At 41.3% G+C, this 23,775-nt stretch overlaps 1 protein-coding gene across 2 annotated transcripts in view; it reads left to right on the forward strand.

Moving 5' to 3' along the window:
- The window catches only part of rab36 (RAB36, member RAS oncogene family), a 78,084-nt gene that overhangs the window by 51,177 nt on the left and 3,132 nt on the right, over positions 1–23,775 (forward strand). The window contains exons 7-9 of one of the 2 annotated variants that reach the window (XM_072277537.1): positions 3,229–3,310; positions 8,860–8,950; positions 18,090–18,209. In XM_072277537.1, the coding sequence (XP_072133638.1) occupies positions 3,229–3,310; positions 8,860–8,950; positions 18,090–18,209 (293 nt within the window). The remainder of the gene's footprint in view (positions 1–3,228; positions 3,311–8,859; positions 8,951–18,089; positions 18,210–23,775) is intronic. The other variant, XM_072277543.1, reaches the window with a different exon arrangement.

Here is a 23,775-nt window from a genome sequence, read left to right on the forward strand (position 1 = left end):
GTTTTTTTTCCAAAAGTCATTTCTGGCAATTCTGTTCGTGGGGGGGGTGCGGGGTGTTAATCACGACTGGAATATAGGTGATAAGTGGCTAATACACTCAATTTCGTTTCTAAAAGGGTTTATCTAACGAATTTAATATTAAACACAGCGCATATTTTCCTCGCGTGAATATAGTGATAAGTCGATTATCAGGGGAGGACAGGGGAACTTGAAGTAAGTGTTGAACGAACTTCCAGTAGAAATGGTAGAGGCAGGTTCGATATTATCATTTTAAGAAAAATTGGGTAGGTATATGGACAGGAAAGGAATGGAGGGTTATGGGCTGAGTGCAGGTCGGTGGGACTAGGTGAGAGTGGCATTCGGCATGGACTAGAAGGGCAGAGATGGCCTGTTTCCGTGCTGTAATTGTTATATGGTTATATAAGTCACTTATAAGTCAATAGCATCATAACATTTTAAGTAACGTTTGGATATTAAACACACAGCACATACTTTCCCCGTATGAACAGATAAAATCATTGCAATGCACCAATATTGCTGAATCAGTGGGATTGTTCGCTGGCAACAAGACGGTGCATCAAGGGGTGATGGGAGACAGCGATACTCGAAGGGTGTTCCTTGTGTCCAGTCTATTCCACAATTTAGTTTTCGTTCCATTCATTGCAGAGATATGTTGGAAATGAAAGCAACGTTTTCAGTGCTTTCGTGGCTATCTCAGGATATTTAGCCTTGACTTTGAGCCAGAATGCCGACAGAGATGTTATGTCGAACATACTTTTCAACCCACCGTCATTTGCAAGCTCGAGGAGTTGATCTTCTTCCCGCGCAGACATGCATGACGCACGGGTAATGACCTCGCGTGCGTTCAAGCTCAACAGTGCGCGTGACAGGGAATGAGGAAAGGTGCAGCTGACTCATATCGCCAAATCATATTGTTTCCTTGCAGCCGGGTAGCACATGCTTTGTGGCCCGGTACCGGTCTGCGGCCCGGTGGTTGGGGACCACCGCCATAGGGCATCAGCTTTTTGTTGATATTGAATAACCAGAACTGTACGGTACCCAACAGTATCTCGGCGCATTGGTCTTCGTAAATCAATGTATTCAGTACAGGAGATGGCACGTTATGTTGAAGTTGTACAAGAAATTTGTGAGGCCCAATTTGGAGTATTGTGTGCATTTCTGGTCACCTGCCAACAGGAAAGATATCAATATGATTGAAAAGTACAGAGAAAATTTACAAGGATGATCACTGGTCGACATACCTGAGTTATACGGAAAAGTTGAATAGGCTAGGACTTTATTCCCTGGAGCATTGGAGACTGAGGGAAGATTTAATAGAGCTATACAAAATTATGAGGGCTATAGACAGGGTAAATGCAAGCTGGCTTTTTCCACTGAACTAGGGTAAAACTAGAACTAGAGGTCTTGGGATAAAGATGAAAGGTGAAATATTTAAGGAAAACATGAGGGGGAACTTCTTCACCCAAAGGGTGGTGAGAGTGTGGAATGAGCTGTTAGCAGAGGTGGTTTGATTTCAGTATTGAAGAGAGGTTTGGAAAGTACATGAATGGGAGGGATATGGAGGGCTATAGTCCAGGTGCAGGTCAATAGGAATAGGTAGAATAATAGTTTGGGAGGGACTAGATTGCCTGAAGAGCCTATGAATTCTCTAATGAGTTCTCTAATGTTGTAAAGTGAACTTAAATGTCAATTTTAATCACCTCTAGTCTTTTATCTTTCAAGGCTTTAATGGGTGAAAGTCCTATTTGACTTCTACCTCTCACTTGGTGTCAATTTGTTTCCATGATAGAATTGATCAGTTCATTAATTCTTCTCATAATCTTGAATGGCAACAGGTCAATTTGGGGTGCCTCATTTTGCAATGAGAACAAATTAAGATTGTTTACATTTATGTGCCTAGGCATTGAATTGCATCGCAATCCAAAATCACTTTTATCAAACAATATGCACAAAATGCTGGTGGAACTTAGCAGGCCAGGCAGCATCTATGGAAAAAAGCATAGCCAACGTTTCTGGCAGAGACCCTTTGGCAAGACTGGAAAAAAATGCTGAGGAGTAGATTTAAAAGGTGGGGGAAGGGAAGGGAGAAACACAAGGTGAAACCTGAAGGGGGAGAGATGAAGTAAAGAGCTTGGAAGTTGATAGGTTAAAGAGATACAGGGCTGGAGAAGGGGAGCCTGACAGAAGAGGACAGAAGGCTATGGAAGAAAGCAGGGAGGGGCACCAGAGAGAGGCAATGAGCAGGCAGGGAGATAATGTGAGAGAGGGAAAAGGGGATGCAGAATGGTGAGGGGTAGACATTACCGCAAGTTGGAGAAATCAATGCTCATGCCATCAGGTTGGAGAAATCAATGCTCATGCCATCAGGTTGGAGGCTACCCGGATGAAATATAAGGTGTTGTTCCTCCAACCTAAGTGTGGCCTCATCACGACAGTGAAGAAGGCCATGGATAGACATATCGGAATAGGAATGGGAAGTGGAATTAAAATGGGTGACCACTGGAAGATCCCGCTTTTTCTGAAGGACAGAGTGTAGGTTCTCGGTGGTGGTCTCCCAATCTATGTCATGGTTTCACTGATATACAGGAGGCCACACCGGGAGCACCGAACACAGTATGTGACCCCAACAGGCTCACAGGTGAAGTGTTGCCTCACCTGGAAGGACTGTTTGGGGCCCTGAATGGTAGTGAGGGAGCACATGTATGGGCAGGTGTAGCATTTGTTCCACTTGCAAGGATAAGTGCCAGGAGGAAGATCAGCGAGGAGGGACGAATGGATGAGAGTTGTGTAAGGAGTGACTCCTGCAGAAAGCAGAAAGTTGGGGGGTTGGAAAGATGTGCTTGATGGTGAGATTCTGTTGGAGATGGTGGGAGTTCCAGAGACTTGTGTGCTGAACGCAGAGGCTGGTAGGGTGTTAGGTGAGGACAAGAGGAACCCTTTCCCTTGTAGGGTGGTGGGAGGATGGGGTGAAAGCAGGCGTGCGTGAAATAGAAGAGATGCAGTTGATGGTAGAGGAAGGGAGCCCCTTTCTTTGAAGGAGGAGGACTTTTTTTACTAGCTTTGCAAAAATCTTTTGTTGGGCGAACACTTTCAATCTTGTGTTACACTGCTTTGGCATACTGTTTAAAAAAAGTATTGATTAAAAAAAACTTTGCTTGCCTCTTTTGCTAACCTTCTCAAGTTTAATAGTATTTGTTTCTGTGGCAGGCAGTGGTTAGAGGATGCACTGAAAGAAAATGATCCGGGTTTAAATTCCATATTTCTTGTTGGATCTAAGAAGGATTTATTAGTGAGTAATTTTTTTTCCTCAGCAATTAATTTTATATTCAATAAGTTACAGTTTATTCTCCTAATTTGTGCTATATGAAGGAAGGCTTGGATGATAATTGTTTGGGTGCCTCAAGTGCTGGTCTCCAGTATGATGTCTGCAGGACGTACATACCTTCCTGATGCAAAGCATATTAAATGCAGTCTTACTAAAAGCATAATTGGTATTAGCATAAGTTCCTTTGTATTATGCTGAGCAAGCAGATCATGGTTTGACACCAATCTGCTGTTTTGAAGTTCACATAACCTTAGACAGCTGGACAAGCATCAGCAGCAAAAAGGTCTCTAGACAGGCTGTTAAGGGATCAATGTCCATACACAAGTTCATTACTCAATTTCATATGGTTGTTGGGTTAATTTTTCATTGGAATGATACATTCCATAGTTGCTTGAATTTTTTGGGCAATGCAAGTAACAGTACTATCAGATAGCAATATTTGTCCCCCTGCATTCTATCAACGCTAGCTCTGCTTATGTTAGTATGAGGGCTCAAAGATGGCACAGTGCCAGCAGTGTATTGAACGGAATGGGAAATCACATCTATGTTTTGAGGGTTATGCAATTTGATTGCCAGAATTATTTCTGCCATCACTGATTTGGATTCAGTGACGAAATTGATTGATGCATCAGTGAAAATAATGTAAGCATAAACAGGCAGGTCAACCAGTTCTTATTTCACAAGTGGCTTCTATGTATATATAAGACCATAAAATATAGGAAGAGAATTAGGACATTTGGCCCATCGAGTCGGCTCCGCCATTTCATCATGGCTGATCTATTTTTCTTCTCAACCCCAATCTCCTGCCTTCTCCCTGTATTCCTTCATGCCCTGACCAATCAAGAGTCTATCACCCTCTGCCTTAAGTGTATATGAAGACTTGGCCTCCACAGCTGCCTGTGGCAACGAATTCCACAGATTCCCCCCTCTCTGGCTAACGAAATTCCTCTTCATCTCCGTTCACCTCTCTATTCTGAGGCTATTCAGATCCTAGGATCATTTTTATGAGCCGCCTTTGAACCTTCTCCAGTTTCAGCACATCCTTTCTAAGATAAGGACCAAAACTGCTCACAATGCTCCAAGTAAGGCTTCTCCAGAGCTTTATAAAGTCTCAACATTACATCTTTGCTTTTATATTCTAATCCTCTTGAAATAAATGCTAACATTGCATTTGTCTTCCTCACCACAGACTCAAACTGCAAATTGACCTTTACAGAATCGTGCACCTGAGCTTTTTGAATTTTCTCTCCATTTAGAAAATAGTCGACCCTTTCATTTCTTTTACCAAAGTGCATGACCATACCTTCTCAACGCTATATTCCATCTTCCATTTCTTTGCCCATTCTCCTAATCTGTCTTTCTGTAGCCTCTCTACTTCCTCAAAACCACCTGCCCCCTCCACCTAGCTTCATATCAGCTGCAAAGTTTGCAACAAAGCATCATTCCATTATCCAAATCATTGACATATAATGTAAAGAGATTCAGTCCCAGCTCAGAGCCCTGTGGAACACCACTCGTCACGAGCATCCAGCAAGAAAAGGCTCCCTTTATTCCCACTGTTTGCCTCCTAACAATCAGCCACTGCTTCATCCATGCTAGAATCTTTCCTGTAAGACCATGGGCTCGCAGCTTGTTAAGCAGTCTCATGCTGACTGTGCCCTATTTTTTCAGGTGCCTCCAAGGACCCTGAGACCTCAGCCTTAATAATCAACTTTAACATCTTCCCAACCACTGAGGTCAGACTAACTGGCCTATAGTTTCCTTTCTTCTGCTTCTCTCTCTTCCTGAAGTGTGGAGTGACATTTGCAATTTTCCAGTCTTCTGGAACCATTCCAGAATCTAGTGATTCTTGAAAGATCATTAAAAATGCCTCTACAATCTCTTCAGCCACCTCTTTCATAACCCTGGGGTGTACACCATTTGGTGCAGGTGACTTATCTACCTTCAGACCTTTCAGTTTACCAAAAACCTTCTCTCTAGTATGTGGCAACTTCACACACTTCATGATCCCTGCCACCTAGAACTTCCACCATACTGCTAATGTCTTCCACAGTGAAGACTGACGCAAAATACTTATTCAGTTCATGTGCCATTTCCCTTTTACTATCTCTCCGGCATTGTTTTCCAGCAGTCTGAGATCCACACTTAGCTCTCTTTTATACTTTATTTATCTGAACAAACTATTGGTATCCTTTTTAATACTCTTTCATATTTCATCTTTACCTTCTTAATGACTTATCAGTTGCCTCCTGTTGGTTTTAAAAACTTACCAATCCTCTAACTTCCCACTAACATTTGCTCTGTTATATGCTCTCTCTTTGGCTTTTATGTTGGCTTTGACTATTTTTGTTAGCCATGGTTGTGTCACCTTGCCTTTAAATACTTCTTCCTCTTTGGGATGTATATATTCTGTGCCTTCTGAATTGCTTCCAGAAGTTCCAGTCATTGCTGCTCTACCGTCATCCCTGCCAGTGATCTTTCCCAGTCATTTCTGGCTACCACTTCTCTTGTGCCTTTGTAATTCCCTTTACTCCACTGTAATACTGATACACCTGACTTTAGCTTTTCCCTCTCAAAGTTCAGGGTAGATCTGATCATATTCTGATCTCTTTTCCCTAAGGTTTCTTTTACCGTAATCTTTCTAATCAATTCTGGTTCATTGTACAACACCCAGTCCAGAATAGCTGATCCCCCAGTGGGGTCAACCACAAGCTGCTCTAAAACCCCATCTTGTAGGCACTCTAGAAATTCTCCTTCCTGGAATCCAGCACCAACCTGATTTTCCCAATCTACCTACGTACTGAAATCCCCCATGATATATTTATTTATTTATTCGTAGCATGCATTAGGGGTTCACAGCAGTACCCCAGGAATTTTGCTTTGAAATAATGTGGTGCACACATTTATTTATGTGTAAGTTGGACAGATGGGCTGCTAAGCACACATGTACAAAATAACCAAGATATGCAGAAGCAGCAATACATCTTTCTCTGGAAGTTTACTGAGAAGTAGCATTTACCATCTGATTTACCATTTGCAAACACAGAATAGTTTGAGTTTTATGTATTTGCATGACAGGTAACATTTCTAACCAGTTACTGCCAGGCATCCACTGGGATAATAAAAATTCATTTTCACAACTGTGTAATCTCATTTCTTAATCATTCAGATAATATGTTTTCTCTCTTTATTTCATGAACCAATCTTTTATTCCCCTGCATTCTGTTTTTGTACCCAAGTAAATGTTAGTCCCTAAGATAGGAGCAAGATTAGGCCATTTGGCCCATCAAGTCTGCTCTGCCATTCCATCATGGCTGAATTATTATCCCTCTCAGCCCCATTCTCCTGCCTTCTCCACATACCCTTTGATGCCCTGACTAATCAAGAACCTCTCAACCTCTGCTTGAAGTATACCCAATGACTTGGCCTCCATAGACATCTGTGGCATTTAGTTCCACAGATTCACCACTCTCAGGCTAAAGAAATTCCTTCTTATGTCCGTTCTAAATGAATGCTTCTTTATTCTGAGCCTGTGTCCTTCGGTCCTAGACTCTCCATAGACCTCTATCCAGACCTTTCAATATTTGATAGGTTTCAATAAGATCCCCTGTCCAGCGAGTACAGGCCCAGAGCCAACAATTGCTCCTCATATGTTAATATTGTCATTCCCAGGATCATTCCCGTGATCCTCCTCTGGAACTTCTCCAATGCCAGCACATCTTTTCTTGGATAAGATGTCCAAAACTGCTCACAGTACTACAAGTGCTCTCTGACCAATGCCTTATAAAGCCTTAGCATTACCTTCTTGCTTTTACGTGTTAATCACCTCAAAATGAATGCTAACATTGCATTTGCCTTCCTTATTGCCAACTCAACCTGTAAGTTAACTCTAAGACCCTTTGCACCTCAGGGTTTAGAATCTTCTCCCCATTTAGAAAACAGTTTACTCCTTTATTCCTTCTATGAAAGTGCATGACCATACACTTCCCTACATTATATTCCATCATTCATTGATCACAGTTCTGGTTCAGACTCTGTGCAGCTCATTAACAAACCTCCAGACTGATTGGTGTGGGATGGCTGGTTCTGTTCACATGGGTTACGAAGTCCTTTAAAGGTTTGGATTTGGTTGATCATACCTTGGCCATAAGAGCTTATAGACTGCAGTCTGGTAGCAAGATCTACCTTAGTGGAATGACTACAAGTGGCCTTTCATGGAATTGTTCATATTTTAACATTGAAACATTTCTCTTAGTTTACAGAAACCTGCAAACAATGTCCAGAGCAAAAAACACATAGGAATGGCTTGCACCTTCCTGCAAGTTTCCCTCCAGGTTGCTAATCATCCTGACCTAGAAATCTTTTGCTGTTTCTCATCGTCTCTGGATCAAGATGCTGGAAACCTTGTCTACCAGCACTGTGCAAGTCCCCAAACTAAAGGTTCAGGAAGGCACCTTAGCGCCGGGGATGGAATAATAATGTGATCAAAAGGATGAGAAATAAATAATGTCATGCTGTAAATCAGCATCTTTAAGCCATTGACACCTACCATTAAGCAAAGGGTCCATGGAGCCCAGGTTGGGAACCTCTGCTATAAATGAATATTATAAAAATCTCTTCTGTAGCCTGTCCAAGCATTTTATATTTTCCCTAAAGTGATTCTACTTCATTCAATGTTCATTGAAATCTTTGAAAATAAAAAAATGCATATATTGAAAGTCTGAAACTACAAAAGAAAATGCTGGAAATACTCAACAGATCAGGCAGGATTTGTTGAGAGAGAAACAAAATTAACATTTTAGGTCAAAGATCTTTCATCAGAAAGAGAAGGATTTCATTATCCTTAGAAAATCAAAGTTCCCTTCTTAATTCTATCCAGGCCTGCCGCACTTTAATTTGCTTAGTTCTTTAGTCATCCTTGGCTCAACTGACCTCCCTAGATCTTTACTCTGGTGAGACCACTTCAAATTGAAACCTCTCCTCTCTGTCTCTCCCCACAAGGACTGAGTGACCTGCCGAGTGTTTCCTATATGTTCTGTTTTTATTCTAGATCAATTATACCTCACTGAGCTCCCGGGAAGAATAACTGAATACTGTAACTAATGAAAAAATAATTTTGCAAAGTAATGTAAATCACTTAACAATTCTATTCTTTTATCCATCTTAAAATCTTAGTTGGTGTGGCAAAAATCGAATCATAAGATGCAATTTCTATTATAATGCTGTAAATGTGGTCATGCATATTATATTGATAATTGGAAGTGTACTAATCTAATTTATTTCATTACAGTTCATTGTAAAGAAGATTCTGGTATGCTAAACTATTGCCCATTATACTTTTTTTTTCTTCTGGTAAGCATCAGAAGTTTGAGCTCTTGAGGCAATTTTCATATCTAAGCAAAAGTGCACTTCACATTGATTGTGGAAGATGATTAAGCTCTGGTAGCTGTGGAAGTATAAAAGCTGCAGCATTCAGAAATCCAGCACTCTAACTTTGTGTGTTTATCAAACAGTCCCAGGCTGAATGTGACAGAACAGAAGCTGATGCTATTAAAGTAGCGAATGAGATGCAAGCAGAGTATTGGTCTGTGTCTTCTAAAACAGGTGAGTGTTTGGTAAGCAACTGCTGCTACACCTCTGCACTGAGGAACGGTGAGCGCAGTTTCTGTCACACACACCTGCATGCTGCCACAAACCGTACACCCTCACAAACGTTCATTCTCTCTCTCTCACACAAATAGATCTAAATACTAGAAATAACTAAAACCAGGATGAGAGAACTTATCACTCCTGTCCTAGCTATTCTGCATTTCTTCCTGTATCTTTTAAAATTAATTTAAAATTTTTCTTAATTGTTTTAAAGCTCTTCATAGTCTGGGACCAGAGTATATCCCAGAGTTGTTTACATTTTATAATCCTACTCTACCTCTCAGGTCATCTTTCGCTGGTCTCTTAAATTTAAATAATAGAAACATAGAAAACCTACAGCACAATACAGGCCCTTCGACCTACAAAGTTGTGCCGAACATGTCCCTACATTCGAAATTACTAGGGTTACCCATAGCCCTCTATTTTTCTAAGCTCCACGTACCTATCCAAAAGTCTCTTAAAAGACCCTATCGTATCTGCCTCCACCACCGTTGCTGGCAGCCCATTCCATGCACTCACCACTCTGAGTAAAAAAAACTTGCCCCTGACATCTCTTCTGTACCTACTCTCTAGCACTTTAAACCTGTGTCCTCTTGTGGCAACCATTTCAGCCCTGGGAAAAAGCCTCTGACTATCCACACGATCAATGCTTTTCATCATTTTATACACCTCTATCAGGTCACCTCTCATCCTCCGTCACTCCAAGGAGAAAAGGCCGAGTTCACTCAACCTATTCTCATAAGACGTGCTCCCTAATCCAGGCAATATCCTTGTAAATCTCCTCTGCACCCTTTCTATGGCTTCCACATCCTTCCTGTAGTGAGGCAACCAGAACTGAGCACAGTACTCCAAGTGGGGTCTGACCAGGGTCCTATATAGCTGCAATATTACCTTTCGGCTCCTAAATTCAATTCCACGATTGATGAAGGCCAATACACAGTCGCTTTCTTAACCACAGAGTCAACCTGTGCAGCTGCTTTGAGTGTCCTATGGACTCGGACCCCAAGATCCCTCTGATCCTCCACACTGCCAAGAGTCTTACCATTAATACTATATTATGTCATCATATTTGACCTACCAAAATGAAACACTTCACACTTACCTGGGTTGAACTCCATCTGCCACTTATCAGCCCAGTTTTGCATCCTATCAATATCCCGCTGTAAACTCTGACAGTCCTCCACACTATCCACAACATCTCCAACCTTTGTGTCCTCAGCAAACTTACTAACCCATCCCTGCACTTCCTCATCCAGGTCATTTATAAAAATCATGAGGAGAAAGGTCCCAGAACAGATCCAAGGCACTCCACTGGTGACTGACCTCCATACAGAATATAATCCATCTACAACCACTCTTTGCCTTCTGTGGGCAAGCCAATTCTGGATCCACAAAGCAATGTCCCCTTGGATCCCATACCTCCTTACTTTCTCAATAAGCCTTGCATGGGGTACCTTGTCAAATGTCTTGCTGAAATCCATATACACTACACCTACTGCTTTTCCTTCATCAATGTGTTTAGTCACATCCTCAAAAAATTCAATCAGGCTCGTACATCTCAGGGTGTTAGAGTTCAGAGTTCAATCCTGGCGTCCTCTGTATGGAGTCCCTGTACCTCTTCCCTGTGAAATAGAAACATAGAAAACCTGCAGCACAATACAGGCCCTTCGGCCCACAAAGCTGTGCCAAACACGTCCTTAGAAATTGTCTAGGGTTACCCATAGCCCTCTATTTTTCTAAGCTCCATGTACCTATCTAGGAGTCTCTTAAAAGACCCTATCATATTTGCCTCCACCGCCATCACCAGCAGCCCATTCCACACCCTCTATGCATAGGTTTTCTCCAGGTCCACCAGGTTCCTCCCACAGTCCAAAGTCATTGTAAATTGCCCAGTGATTAGTTTAGAACTAAACTGGGATTGTCATGGATTGTGTGGCAGTACAGCTCAAAGGGCCTATTCTGCACTGTATTTCTAAATAAAAAAATAAAAATAAAATAAACTTCAGGAGCCCAGTTTTATACCATTTCTCTGAGGGTTCCATTGTTCTTCTATCTAGGTTATTGTAGGAGACATTCATGAATTACTCATCTATGAATGTTCGATGATCACTTGCTTTCTTCCTGAACTGGCTGGAATCTCCAACATTTGTCCTTAGCACTCCAAGTCGGGGTAAGAGTAGGCAAGATCCGGAGCCAATTTATAGACCACTCTTTTCCACCCCAATTCACCACCAGCCCTAAACCTTGGATGTTTTTCTTCTCTCTTACCAAATGCCCCTTCTCTAAATTTTAAAATGTCAGTCTCTTAATTTACAACTTCAAGGCAGATTTCTTCCAGTGGTTTATTTATACATCATACTCTTATCTATTTACCAGAAGTGAATAAGTAACCAGAAATAACTATTTATTAGTATTTTGCCGAAGTAAATTATTTTAAAGGAAATTAACGCATATTTGGACAGAGTAAGTTCAGCATACAAGAAATGGAAAATGTTATGTGCTTGCATTGAAATTAAATTAATTGATAAATTACATGACTGGTGCTCAGTAACTGTATAATGTAATCCCCAAAAGAACATTGTGTCACTAAATGTCTTTCTCCCTGATTATTAAAAGCTGTGTTCTTTTCAGTCAATCAGAGAGTGCCTTTGAATGACTCATTGCAAGCTGATGCTGGGTTCCTGCCAGTATCCCTCTGCAACTCTGTCTCTGTTGTACACATGTGAGGCTCATTGCAAGCTGAGGCTGGGTTCCTGCCTGTATCCCTCACAAACTCTGCCAATGTTATACACACGTGTGAGGCTCATTATTTTGACACTCTGGAACCATGCTTTTGCTGGTTTGTCATATTATTGCCCAATTGCATCCTAACCCTTTGAGGTGGCCAAGTTTGCAGGTGATAGGTGGAGGGACAGGTAATATTAGGAAGCGGGAAGTCTGCAGAAGGACTTGGACAGATTAGGAGAATGGCAAAGAAGTGGCAGGTGGAATATAGTGTAGTAAACTATTTTCTAAACACAGAGCAAATTCAGAAATTGGAGGTGCAAGGGGATTTGGGAATCCTAGTGTAGGATTCCCTAAATGTTAACATGCAGGTTGAGTTGATAGTAAGAAAGGCAAGTGCAATGTGAGCATTCAGTTCAGGAGGACAAGACTATAAAAGCAAGAATATAATGCTGAGGCAAGACCACATTTGGAGTATTGTGAGCAGTTTTGGATTCCACATTTAAGAAAGAATGTGCTAGCATTGGAGAGGGTCCAGAGGAGGTTCAAAAGCATGCTCTCAGGGCAAATGAAAATCAAAATGTAGTGTAGGCCAAAACTGGTGGAAGCAGAAATCATGGAGGTACAAATTATAAAGTCAGAGAGGAAAAGCTCTGGAGGAGAATTGAACACCAATTGTAAACTTAAAGGGTTGCTATACTGGAAATCAGTGTAGGTCAACAAACACGTGTATTCGTGAGACTGAATGTGGGTTAGGGCTCAGCCTTCTGAATTTATGATTAACGAATAGAATTCGTGGTTTTAGAATAATGTTGCTCTCATGAATATATGACCTGTACATATTATTAGATTTTACATCACATCAGATGAGTATCTATGCCTGCACAGTAGTACTTAAACTCCCTGTGCAATAATTTATATCAATAATTGAAGAAGAGTAATGATTCAAGTCGTCAATTTAATCTAGAACAGAATGCAATTTTTCATTTTTCTCCAAGAGATGATATTGGAGAAATTTCTGAACAAGTTCATCTATATTATTAATACTAATTGCTTATTAACCTTCCTCATCTTCCAGCACTGAATCATTACAAATATTATTCTTTAGGAATAATAATTTCCTCACATTGAAAGAATGAATAAAGTCAAAGTTAAGACAAAGGCTAGAATTAGAAAAGTGCATATAAATTGGGATTGATTGGTCCAGAAATTACCTCTATGGAAAAGTTGAGGCATTCAGAATTCTGAGAATAATAGTTTGAACTTTAAAGAACATTCTTTACTTATAAGTCCATTAGATTTAGTAGCAAAATTAGACCATTTGGCCTACCGAGTCCGCTCCGCCGTTTCATCATGGTTGATCCATTTTTTCCTGTCAGATCGCCAGCAGGTGGTAAGAGTGGGGCTCACTCACCTCTGTCCCCCTGACCCTCAACACAGGTATCCATCAGTGCTGTGTCCTAAGCCCCCTCCTTTACTCTCTGTATATCCATGACTGTGTTGCCACCCACAGCTTCAGTCTGGTAATTAAATTTGCTGACGATACTACATTGATTGGCCTAATCTCAAATAATAATGAGGCAGCCTACGGAGAAGTCATCACCCTGACACAGTGGTGTCAAGAAAACAACTTCTCCCTCAATGTCACAAAAACTAAGGAGCTGGTTGTGGACTACAGGAGAAATGGAGATAGGCTAACCCCTATTGACTTCAATGGATCTGGGATTGAGAGGATGAACAGCTTTAAGTTCCTCGGCATACACTTCACCAAGGATCTCATGCAGTCTGTATATACCGACTGTGTGGTGAAGAAAGCACAACAGCACCTCTTTCACCTCAGATGGTTGGTATGGACCCCCAAATCCTAAGAACTTTCTACAGGGGCACAATTGAGAGCACCTGACTGGCTGTATCACTGCCTGGTATGGGAACTGTGCTTCCCTCAATCGCAGGATTCTGCAGAGAGTGGTGCAGACAGCCCAGTGCATCTGTAAATGTGAACTTCCCACTATTCAGGACACTTACAAAGACAGGTGTGTAAAAAGGGCCCGAAGGATTGTTGGAGACCCGAGTCACCCCAGTCACTAACTTTTCCAGCTGCTGCCATCCGGGAAACGATACCACAGCATAATAGCCAGGACCAACAGGTTCAGGACAGCTTCTTCCAACAGGCCATCAAACTGATTAATTCAGGCTGATACAATTGTATTTGTATGTTATATTGACTGCCCTATTGTACATACTAGTTATTAAATGACTATAAATTGCACATTGCACATTTAGACGGAAATGCAACAAAAAGATTTTTACACCTCGTGTAAGGATGTAAGTAATAAAGTCAATTCAAGTCCCAACACAGACCCCTTTGGAACACCACTAGTCACCGACAGCCAACAAAGGCTCCCTTTATTCCCACTCTTTGCTTCCTGCCAATCAGCCACTGCTTTATCCATGCTAGAACCTTTCCAGTAATACCATGGACTCATAGCTTGTTAAGCAGCTTCACGCGTGGCATCTTGGCCTTCTGAAAATCCAAGTACACAATTCTCCTTTGTCTATCCTGCTTGTTATTTCTTCAAAGAATTTCAACATATTTGTCAGGCAAGATTTTCCCTTGAGGAAACCATTTCTACTGCCTATTTTATCATGTGCCCCCAAGTATCCCAAGACCACATCCTAAACAATCGACTCCAATATCTTTCCAACCAGTGAGGTCCAACTAACTGGCCTCCCTCCCTTCTTGAAGAGTTAAGTGACATTTGCAATTTTATCACGTGCCTCCAAAAACCCTGAATTGACTCCAACATCTTCCCAACCACTGAGGTCAGACTATCTGACCTTCCTTCTGCTTCTCTCCCTCCTTGAAGAGTGGAGGGAAATTTACAATTCTCCAGTATTCTGGAACCATTCCAGAATCTAGTGATTCTTGAAAGATCATTACTAATGCCTCCACAATCTTTTCAGCCACCTCTTTCAGAACCCTGGGGTGTACACCAACTGGTCCAGGTGACTTATCTACCTTCAGACTTTTCAGTTTCCTAAGAACCTTCTCCCTAGTAATGGTAACTTCACACACTATATGATCCCTGATATCTAGAACTTCCACCATACTGCTAGTATCTTCCACAGTGAAGACTGATGCAAAACTCTTATTCAGTTTGTCCATCATTACCTTGTTCCCTATTACTGCCAGTAAGTTTGTGGAATGCTCTGCCACAAACTGTGGTGGCAGCCGAGTCTATGGGTATATTGAGGCAGAAATTGATCATTTCCTGATCGGTCAGGGCATCAAAGGATATCATGAGAAGGCAGGTGTATGGGGTTGAGTGGGATCCAGGATCAGCATGATGGAATGGCACAGCAGTCTTAATGGGCTGAATTGCCTAATTCTGCTCCTATGTCTTATGGTCTTACTACCTCTCCAGCATCGTTTTCCAGTGGTCCAATATACATGCTAGCCTCTCTTTTGGTATCCTCTTTAATATTATTGGTTAACTTTCTTTCGTATTCTATCTTTACCTTCTAATAACTTTTCAGTTGCCTTATGTTGGTATTTAAAAGCTTCCCAATCCTCTAACTTCCTGCCAATTTTTGTTCTATAATATGCCCTCCCTTTGGCCTTTATGTTGACTTTGACTTCTCTTGTTAGCCATAGTTGTGTCATCTTGCCTTTAGAATGTTTCTTCCTCTTTGGGATGTATATATCCCATGCCTTCAGAATTGCTTCCAGAAATTCCAGCCATTGCTGCTCTGCCGACATCCCTGCCAGTATTCTTTTCCAATCAATTCTGCCATCTCCTCTTTCATGTCTCTGTAATTCCCCTTACTCCACAATAATACTGATATATCTAACTTTAGGTTCTGTGTCTCTAATTTAAAAGTTAATCTGATGATATAATGCTGACTTTCCCCCAAGTGTTCTTTTACCTTAAGCTCTCTAATCAATTCCAGTTCATTGCACAACACCCAATTCAGAATAGCTGATCCTCCAGTGGGTCAACTATTCAAGCTGCTCCAGAAAGCCATCTCATAGGTATTCTTGAAACTCCCCCACCTGGATCCAACACCAACCTGATTTTCCCAATCTGCCCGCATATTGAATACCCCCATGACTATTGTAACGTGGCCCTTTTGGCATACATTTTCTGTATACAACTCCAATAAGGATCTTTTTACCATTGCAATTCCTTAGCTCTATCCACGACGATTCCATACCTTCTGACCCTATGTCACCTCTTTCTAATAGTTTTTTACAAACAGAGCCACGCCACCCCCTCTGCCTTCGTGCCTACTCTTTTAATACAGTGTATATCCTGGACATTCTTTCAGCCATGATTCAATGTTGCCTACAACAACATACTTGCCAATCTGTAACTGTGCAACACTCATCAACCTTATTCCGTATTCTGCACACATTCAAATATAACACCTTTAGCCCTGTATTCACCCTTTTCAATTTTGTCTGCATTTTACATTGGAACTCATGCTATTGACTGCAATTTTGCCCTATCATCGGCCTCTCCTTGCTGGGAGTCTCACTACACATTGCCTCTGTTTGTAAACCAACTACCTCATCGCCAGCACTATCACTCCAGCTCCTATTCCCCTGCCAAATTAGTTTAAACCAACCCAAACAACTCTAGCCAACCTGCCTACAAGTATATTGGACCCCCTTGGGATCAGGTGTAACCCGTCCCTTTTGTACAAGTCATAACTTCCCCAGAAGAGATCCCAGTAATCCATAAATCCGAACCCCTGCCGGCTACACCAGTTCCTCAGTCACCTGTTCATCTGCCAAGTCATCCTATTTTACCTTCACTGGCATGTGGCACAGGCAGCAATCCAGAGATTACAATCCCAATTGTTCTGTTTCTCAGCTTTCTACCTGGTTCCCTAAAATCTCTCCTCAGGACTCCTTCACCTTGTCTGTCTATGCCATTGGTGCCAATATGCAACCTTGGGGTGACTACCTCACTGTAGCTCCTGTCGACAACCTCATTCTCTTGTGTGAGCTTAAGGTCATTGAGCTGCAACTCCAGTTCCTTAATACGTTCTCTCAGGACCTGCAGCTTGGTGCATCTGGTGCAGATGTGTTTATTCAGGAGACTGGAGTTCTCCCAGGCTTATTCTCACTATACTAGGCGATAATAGATGAGGAATAAACAATTAAGAACACAGACAGAGTAACTTACAAGGCAGTCTACATCACCCAAGCCTGATATTGCCTGAACCTGATGAGTAAAAGCCACTCTAAAGCCTGGCACTCAAAAACAAAGGCTGCTCCAAGAATGGCCACTCCGTTTGCACCTGTGCTATTTTTATTGGCCCTTTCTAAAGAATCCCTCTTGCAGATTGGTCACTACGCAACTCAGAGAATCTGCTGTAAAACTCTGCCTTTGAAATCACGATCACCGCCCAACTCAGAGAAAACTGGCTTGAAGCTCTGCTTTTTAAAATCTTGAATACGGACCTGACTGAAAGTTAGCTCTTCTTACGGAATGCCTCTTGTTCATTGGTCGCTCCTCAACTATGAGAATCTACCCCAAAACTCTGTCTTTGAAATCTTGATTGCAGCCCTGATTTAAAAAGTCGCTCTTTTCATGCTCACCTGGTGTGGATTGGCCAACTCGTATTTCATTGTCAGTTAAGTCACTAATGCTAAAAGCATGGCTATTAGTGGTGAGTAAGGTTGAGCAAGAGCCCAGACCAGAATTAATAGCATGAATTGAGATTTAGCAGCTGATAATGTTGCTGATGTTGCAGAGGTGAACATGCCTGAAATACTAAAAGAGAAAGCCTTGCAGGATTGTGGCAAAGGAGTAGATGAGTGTGGCTAATTGGATAGCTCTTTCCAAAAAATAAATGGAATGCCTGGAATGGTCTCCCGTTGTGCTCCCATTTTTGACAGTATGAGCATGTCTTAGGGAAAATTCAGTGCTGATAGAGAAAATACAAAGAAGGTGACTACCATTGAGAATGGAGTTATTGGAATACTGTTCCTTGCCCTGCATGCAAAGTTGCATATGACGAAAAGCTGGGGCAGGAATGATTTATCATGGAAAGGATCACAATTTACCAATATGATCAGGCAGATGCAATGGAGTTAATTTATTTCATGTCTATATCAGAAATTGTCACAATAAATTTTACTTAAGATGAAATAATCTAGTTTTTTGTAATTTCTCAATAATGTGAATGTATAAGTATTTGAAATGCATTAGATGTATTACAATTTTATAAACCACCATGAATGACAAATCATTTTTATGAAATAATTAAACACCACAGAGCTGGCATGCAGTAGATTGAAAGGGGATAAAATTAGGAATACCTCAGATTGGAATAAAGTTACAGTACGTTATCTCCACAGGTGAAAATGTGAGGGAATTCTTCTTCAGAGTAGCAGCCCTGGCATTTGAAGCATCTTTGCTGAAAGAATTGAAAAGAAATGACTTGCCCTCTGCAAAGATTGGCGAGGGAAGCACCATCTGTAAGTGTTTAATGATAGGTGATTTTACAAAAGAAAGGGATTTCTTAAGAGTCTTAAGTTTGGTACTAATTGAAAGCTCTATTTATAAAGTCAAATTGATTTAAGGAGCGACACACACAAAATGCTGGAGGAACTCAGCAGGCCAGGTAGCATTGATGGGAAAAAAGTACAGTTGTCATTTCAGACCAAAACCATTCAGCAGGACTGGAGAAAAAAAAATGAGGAGTAGATTTAAAAGGTGGGGGGAGGAGAGATAGGAACGCCAGGCAATAGGTGAAACTTGGAGGGGGAGGGATGAAGTAAAAACTGGGAAGTTGATTGGTGAAAGGGACGGTCGGCCATGGAAGAAAGAAAAAGTGGGGGGAGGAGCACCAAAGGGAGGCGATGGATGGGCAATGAGATAAGCTGAGAGAGGGAAAAGTGGATGGGGAATAGTGAAGGGGGGGGCAATACTGGAAGTTTGAGAAATCAATGTTCATGCCATCAGGTTGGAGGTTGCCCAAATAGAATATAAGGTGTTGTTCCTGCAACCTAAGTGTGGCCTCATCACGGCAGTGGAGGAGGCCATGGATGGACATATCGGAATGGGATTGGGAAGTGGAATTAAAATGGGCAGCCATTGGGAGATCCCGCTTGTTCTGGTGATCAGAGTGAGATGTTCAATGAAGCGATCTCCCAATCTCCAACATAGATTTACCAGATTGATCCTGGTATAGTAGGATTGTCACATGAAGAATGACTAAGCAGGTTAGGCCTGTACCCTTTTGATGTTAGGAAAAAGAAAAAATATCTCTGTGATTCATACAAAGTTCTCATGGTAGACACGGAGATTCCATTTCCCCTGCTGGAATTTCTATCAGGAGCCAGTTTCATCATAATCTCATCTACACTCTCAGTCATTTAAGACAGAAACAAAGAAGTTTCTTTATCAAGGTAGTGTTGGCTCTGAATCTGGTTGTAGAGCCTCAGTCACAAGAGTGTATGCAAAATAGGTCAATAAATGTTTAGGTTTATATTTTCAGAGTCACAGCATGGTGACAGGCTCTTCGGGCTCAATGAGCTCATGTTGCTCAATTACACCCATCTGGCTAATTAACTTACCTCTGCATCCCTGGAACCTGAGAAGAAACCAGAGAACCCAGAGGAAACCCACGCAGTGACAGGAGAACATGCAAACTGCTTAGTTTAAGACAGCGGTGGAATTGAACCTGGGTTGCTGGCGGTGTGGTACCATTGCGCTAACTGCTACACTACCCTTCATGTTAGAGATACAGAGAATTAAGGAGTATAGGGTTAAAGTACGAAGGTGGTGCTGATTATAAAGATCAACTGTGATATTATCAAATGACAGTACCAGCATCAAGCTTTTAGACAAGACTGGATTGCCTTATTAAGGTACTTTGTACAGTTATTTTTATTTAGAGATATTACAGTAATAAGAAATAAAGGTAATTTTACAACTTGGATGGGTTTAATTTTAGGAAAACAAAATATTAATAAGTTACACACATAAAAAATGCTGGTGAACGCAGCAGGCCAGGCAGCATCTATAGGAGGAGGTACAGTCGACGTTTCGGGCTGAGACCCTTCGCCATTAATAAGTTACGTACATTTCACTATAGGTATTTATTTGGTGTTGGAATTATGCAGTGTGAGAATAATGCAAATCTTATTGAAAGCACTTAGATGCACGTTGGACTGGCGGTTTAGCTGAGAAGATGAACATGAACTTCAGAACAGTTATAATGGTGACATTGAGTAAAATTTAATTTACCTATCCTATGATTGGTATAATAAATTTAACCATTTCCTGAGGCTTCTGTCAGGTTTTCATCCTATTTAAACTTTAACCTAGAGAATACCCATGGACTTTCTGTCTGGGTAAATAAGTTCGTTATTCCCATAGGACTTGAGCCAACTACTTTAAAGCTAAGAAAATAAAAGTGAATTTATTATTTTTGTCAAGCTTTCTCAGATATATATGTATGAACATTAATCTGTATGTGTACATTAATATTTATGCATTGTAACTTTGAGACCCACATCCAATGGTATAAATCTGCAATAAGTTCCTTTTTCACCATAAGGTTGAAAAATACTTCCATATTCTTCTTCTGCACTGGTTTTGTAATCCAGTAAGGTTACTCTAGGACTATAAAATTTAATTTGTGTTAAGAAACCTGCAGATGGGACTTCCAGTTGGCAACCACGTGGAGTAGTTGCAGAGAATGGACGCTCCGTTCTACTTTTTACTTCCACACTCCTTCTTCCCCCTTTTCTCATACCAAACTGTTGGACTTTTTCTTCTTCCCCCTGCCTGCGACTATGCTCGCTTCACAATGACCTCAAAGAGTACTAAATCCGGGAAGAAAAGACGATTTGGGAGCTGGCTTGACAGTTGAGGCTATCTCCGCGCTGCTAGACCAACAGCGTGAGGCATTAGCGGCCGAAATTAAATCTTCTTTCAGTCTTGCTGGAAACGAAACTCAACCAAATCCAATGCAAAGCGGAGGATCAAGCCCAGTGCCTACCCTCTCTCGAGCTCGCGACAGACGACCTGAGCCAGTGTGTCAGTGAGCTGGAAAACATCTGGTCCAGCTTACATGAAAACAATATCAAGCTAATGGCTAAAATTACTGACCTGGAGGGTTGGAGCAGACTGCAGAACCTACGCATCCTGGGCCTGTCGGAGTCTATCAAAGGCGGGCGTCCTATTGAATTTTTTCCAGTCTGCTTTGTGAGATCTTCGGAAAGGAGATGCTCCCATCCCCGCCAGAGATTGATAGAGCCCACCGTTCACTAGCAGCTAAACCAGCCCCAGGGCAGAGACTGCGCCTGGTTATTCTTCATCTGCATCACTACGAGATTAAAGATCTCCTGATTAGAGGGGCCCGGTGGAGAGGGAAGCTAGAATAGCGCAGCCAGCAGATTTGGGCTGTGGAGGACTATCCTCTCGAAGTTTTGAGCCTGCGAGCCGAATACAGAGAAGTAGTGATGGAACCATACAACTGAGGACTCAGGCCTTCTCTACTATACCTTGCATGGCTCCGTATCACACTTCCCAGCGGTGATAAGAAGTGGCTACGTTCGGTAGACAATGCATGGAAATGCATTGACAGTCTCCCCACTACACCAAATTCTTCATAAAATACTTTTCTCCCATACCCTCTGCCAGGTAACGTTAGCAGTGCTTGGACAGCGAGGTCTGGTCTGGCTTGGCCGGTTTAGGTACTGACTACTACGATAGGTGGAATAATATTCATTCAGACTGCTCTCTTGAGAGAGTATTTTCTTTTACCTTTAATTCAGTGAACTCTACAACCTTTCGTAGAAGGAGCACTGGGTAAAGTCTGTTTATTTTTTTTCTTCAAATATCAGTTTATATTTCTGTTTTATGGTTCATTTTTCACAGCGATGTTTAATAAACTTTGGGGGATTTGTTTTATCTCTCACTAAGCACAATGTCATTTTAGGAGTGTTGAATCCTTAATGTTTCCTTTAAATATCAATAACGGAGCTGAAAATGACGCTACGAGTGACAGGAAGTTGTACTGTTGGATGATTATTGTTCTTACAAGCTTGCTGCTGTGCTCTCTGGCAGCTGTCTTATTGTGGGTTGGGGGGTGGGGGGAGGGTACTCCAATGCCAGTACTTTTAAGAACCCTTAGAAGTCCTTGTTATACAGGATTTATTTATGCCCTGTTTCTCTTTGTTTGACATTTTTGCCTCAGAGCTGATACCTGAAATCTTGACACCGCTTATGCCTATCAACCTGTATCTCTTTTAAACGAGAATGGTTAGTCCATTAAATTTTGTAAGCTGGAATGTCAAAGGGCTGAATCACCCTGTTAAAAGAAGGAAGGTATTCTCGCATCTGGAACAGTTTAATATATCAATTGCATTTCTACAAGAAACACATTCGCAGTTCTGACAATTCCTGTCTTATGTCACGATGGTCGGGGCAGAACTTTCACTCCACTAATCAGGCTAAAACCAGGGGGGTCTCAATTCTCATAAATCAAAATGTTTCCTTTGAGCGCCACAATACTATATCAGATACAAATGGCCGTTTTGTCATTGTCTCGGGGAAATTATATAATACATTGGTAGTGTTGGCTAACATATATACTCCTAACTCGGATGACGTGGACTTCTTTGAACATTTTTTTTCTGCGCTGCCAGATCTGAGTTCATACTCTCTCATACTAGGTGGAGACTTCAATTGTTGGTTAGATCCAGTGCTGGATCGATCGTTTCCTATTCCCAGAGTACTAATCAAATCTGCCTCATTAATTCAGTCCTTCCTCTCCAGCAATGGCATCTCTGACGTATGATGCTTTCTCAACCCAAATAAGAGAGAATATTCTTTCTTCTCACCTTTTCTAGAATTGACTACTTTCTAATTGATAACCAGCTGATTCTATCGGTCCGTTCCTGTGTTTATCTGAGTATAGTGATATCAGACCACGCTCTGGTTGTCCTGTCTATAATTCTTCCTGGCCTTCCTCAAATAAATAAGCATTGGCATTTTAATTAGACTTTACTGTCAATTAATGATTTTGTAAAATTTATGGAGGACCAGATAATCTTTTTTCTTAATACCAATATGTCACTTGAAACCTCAAGCCTGGTTGTTTGGGACACTTTGAAAGCATACCTTAGGGGTCAAATAATTTCCTACACTGCGAACATGAAAAGAAAGATCCATAAAGAATGACTAGATCTGGCCAATCAAGTTAAAGAAATAAACCAACAATGTGCTCAAATTAAAAATCCGGAGCTGTACAAAAAACATGTGGACTTCAAACTAAATTTGATCTTATTTCCACTCACTCAATTGAACGTCTACTTTTGAAGAGCAAGAGCCGGTTCTATATCCGTGGTGACAAACCTGGTAAATTTTTAGCCAACTAATTAAGGGGCCTGAAAGCCGAACAACACATTACAAAAATTCAAATGGAAAATGGAAGCATCACCTGAAATCATTCTGAAATCAACGACACATTCAGGAATTTTTACTCCCAACTTTACACTTCTGAATCCCCAAATGATAACGTTTTGGTCAAGAACTTTTTAAACAGCTTAAATATCCCCACACTTTCTCCTGATCTCAAAATGAAACTGAATGAGCCAATATCATTAGAGGAAATAGCCTCAGCCATCTCGTTACAGCAGACTGGTAAATCTCCAGGACCCGATGGGTTCCCTGTAGAATTCTTTAAATCATTTTCGTCACTGCTCTTACCTCAACTAACCTTGGTTCTATCTGATTCATTTAAACAAGATAAACTGCCAGCATCATTTAATGAGGCATGCATCATTCTTCTAGCAAAGAGAGGCAAAGATTCAACAGAGTGCTCCTCATACAGGCCAATCTCTCTGTCAAAATCTTAGCTAAAGTTTTAGCCCGTAGACTGGAGAACATCCTACCCTCAATTATTTCTGAAGACCAAACCGGTTTTGTCAAAAACTACCTCCCCTTTTTTAACATACACCATTTATTAAACATTTTATATTCACCTTCAGATGGGATCCCTGAATGTGTCATTTCCTTAGACACAGAAAA

This window comes from Mobula birostris, chromosome 2, assembly GCF_030028105.1.
Source record: "Mobula birostris isolate sMobBir1 chromosome 2, sMobBir1.hap1, whole genome shotgun sequence".
In the NCBI taxonomy this organism is placed as follows: domain Eukaryota; kingdom Metazoa; phylum Chordata; class Chondrichthyes; order Myliobatiformes; family Myliobatidae; genus Mobula; species Mobula birostris.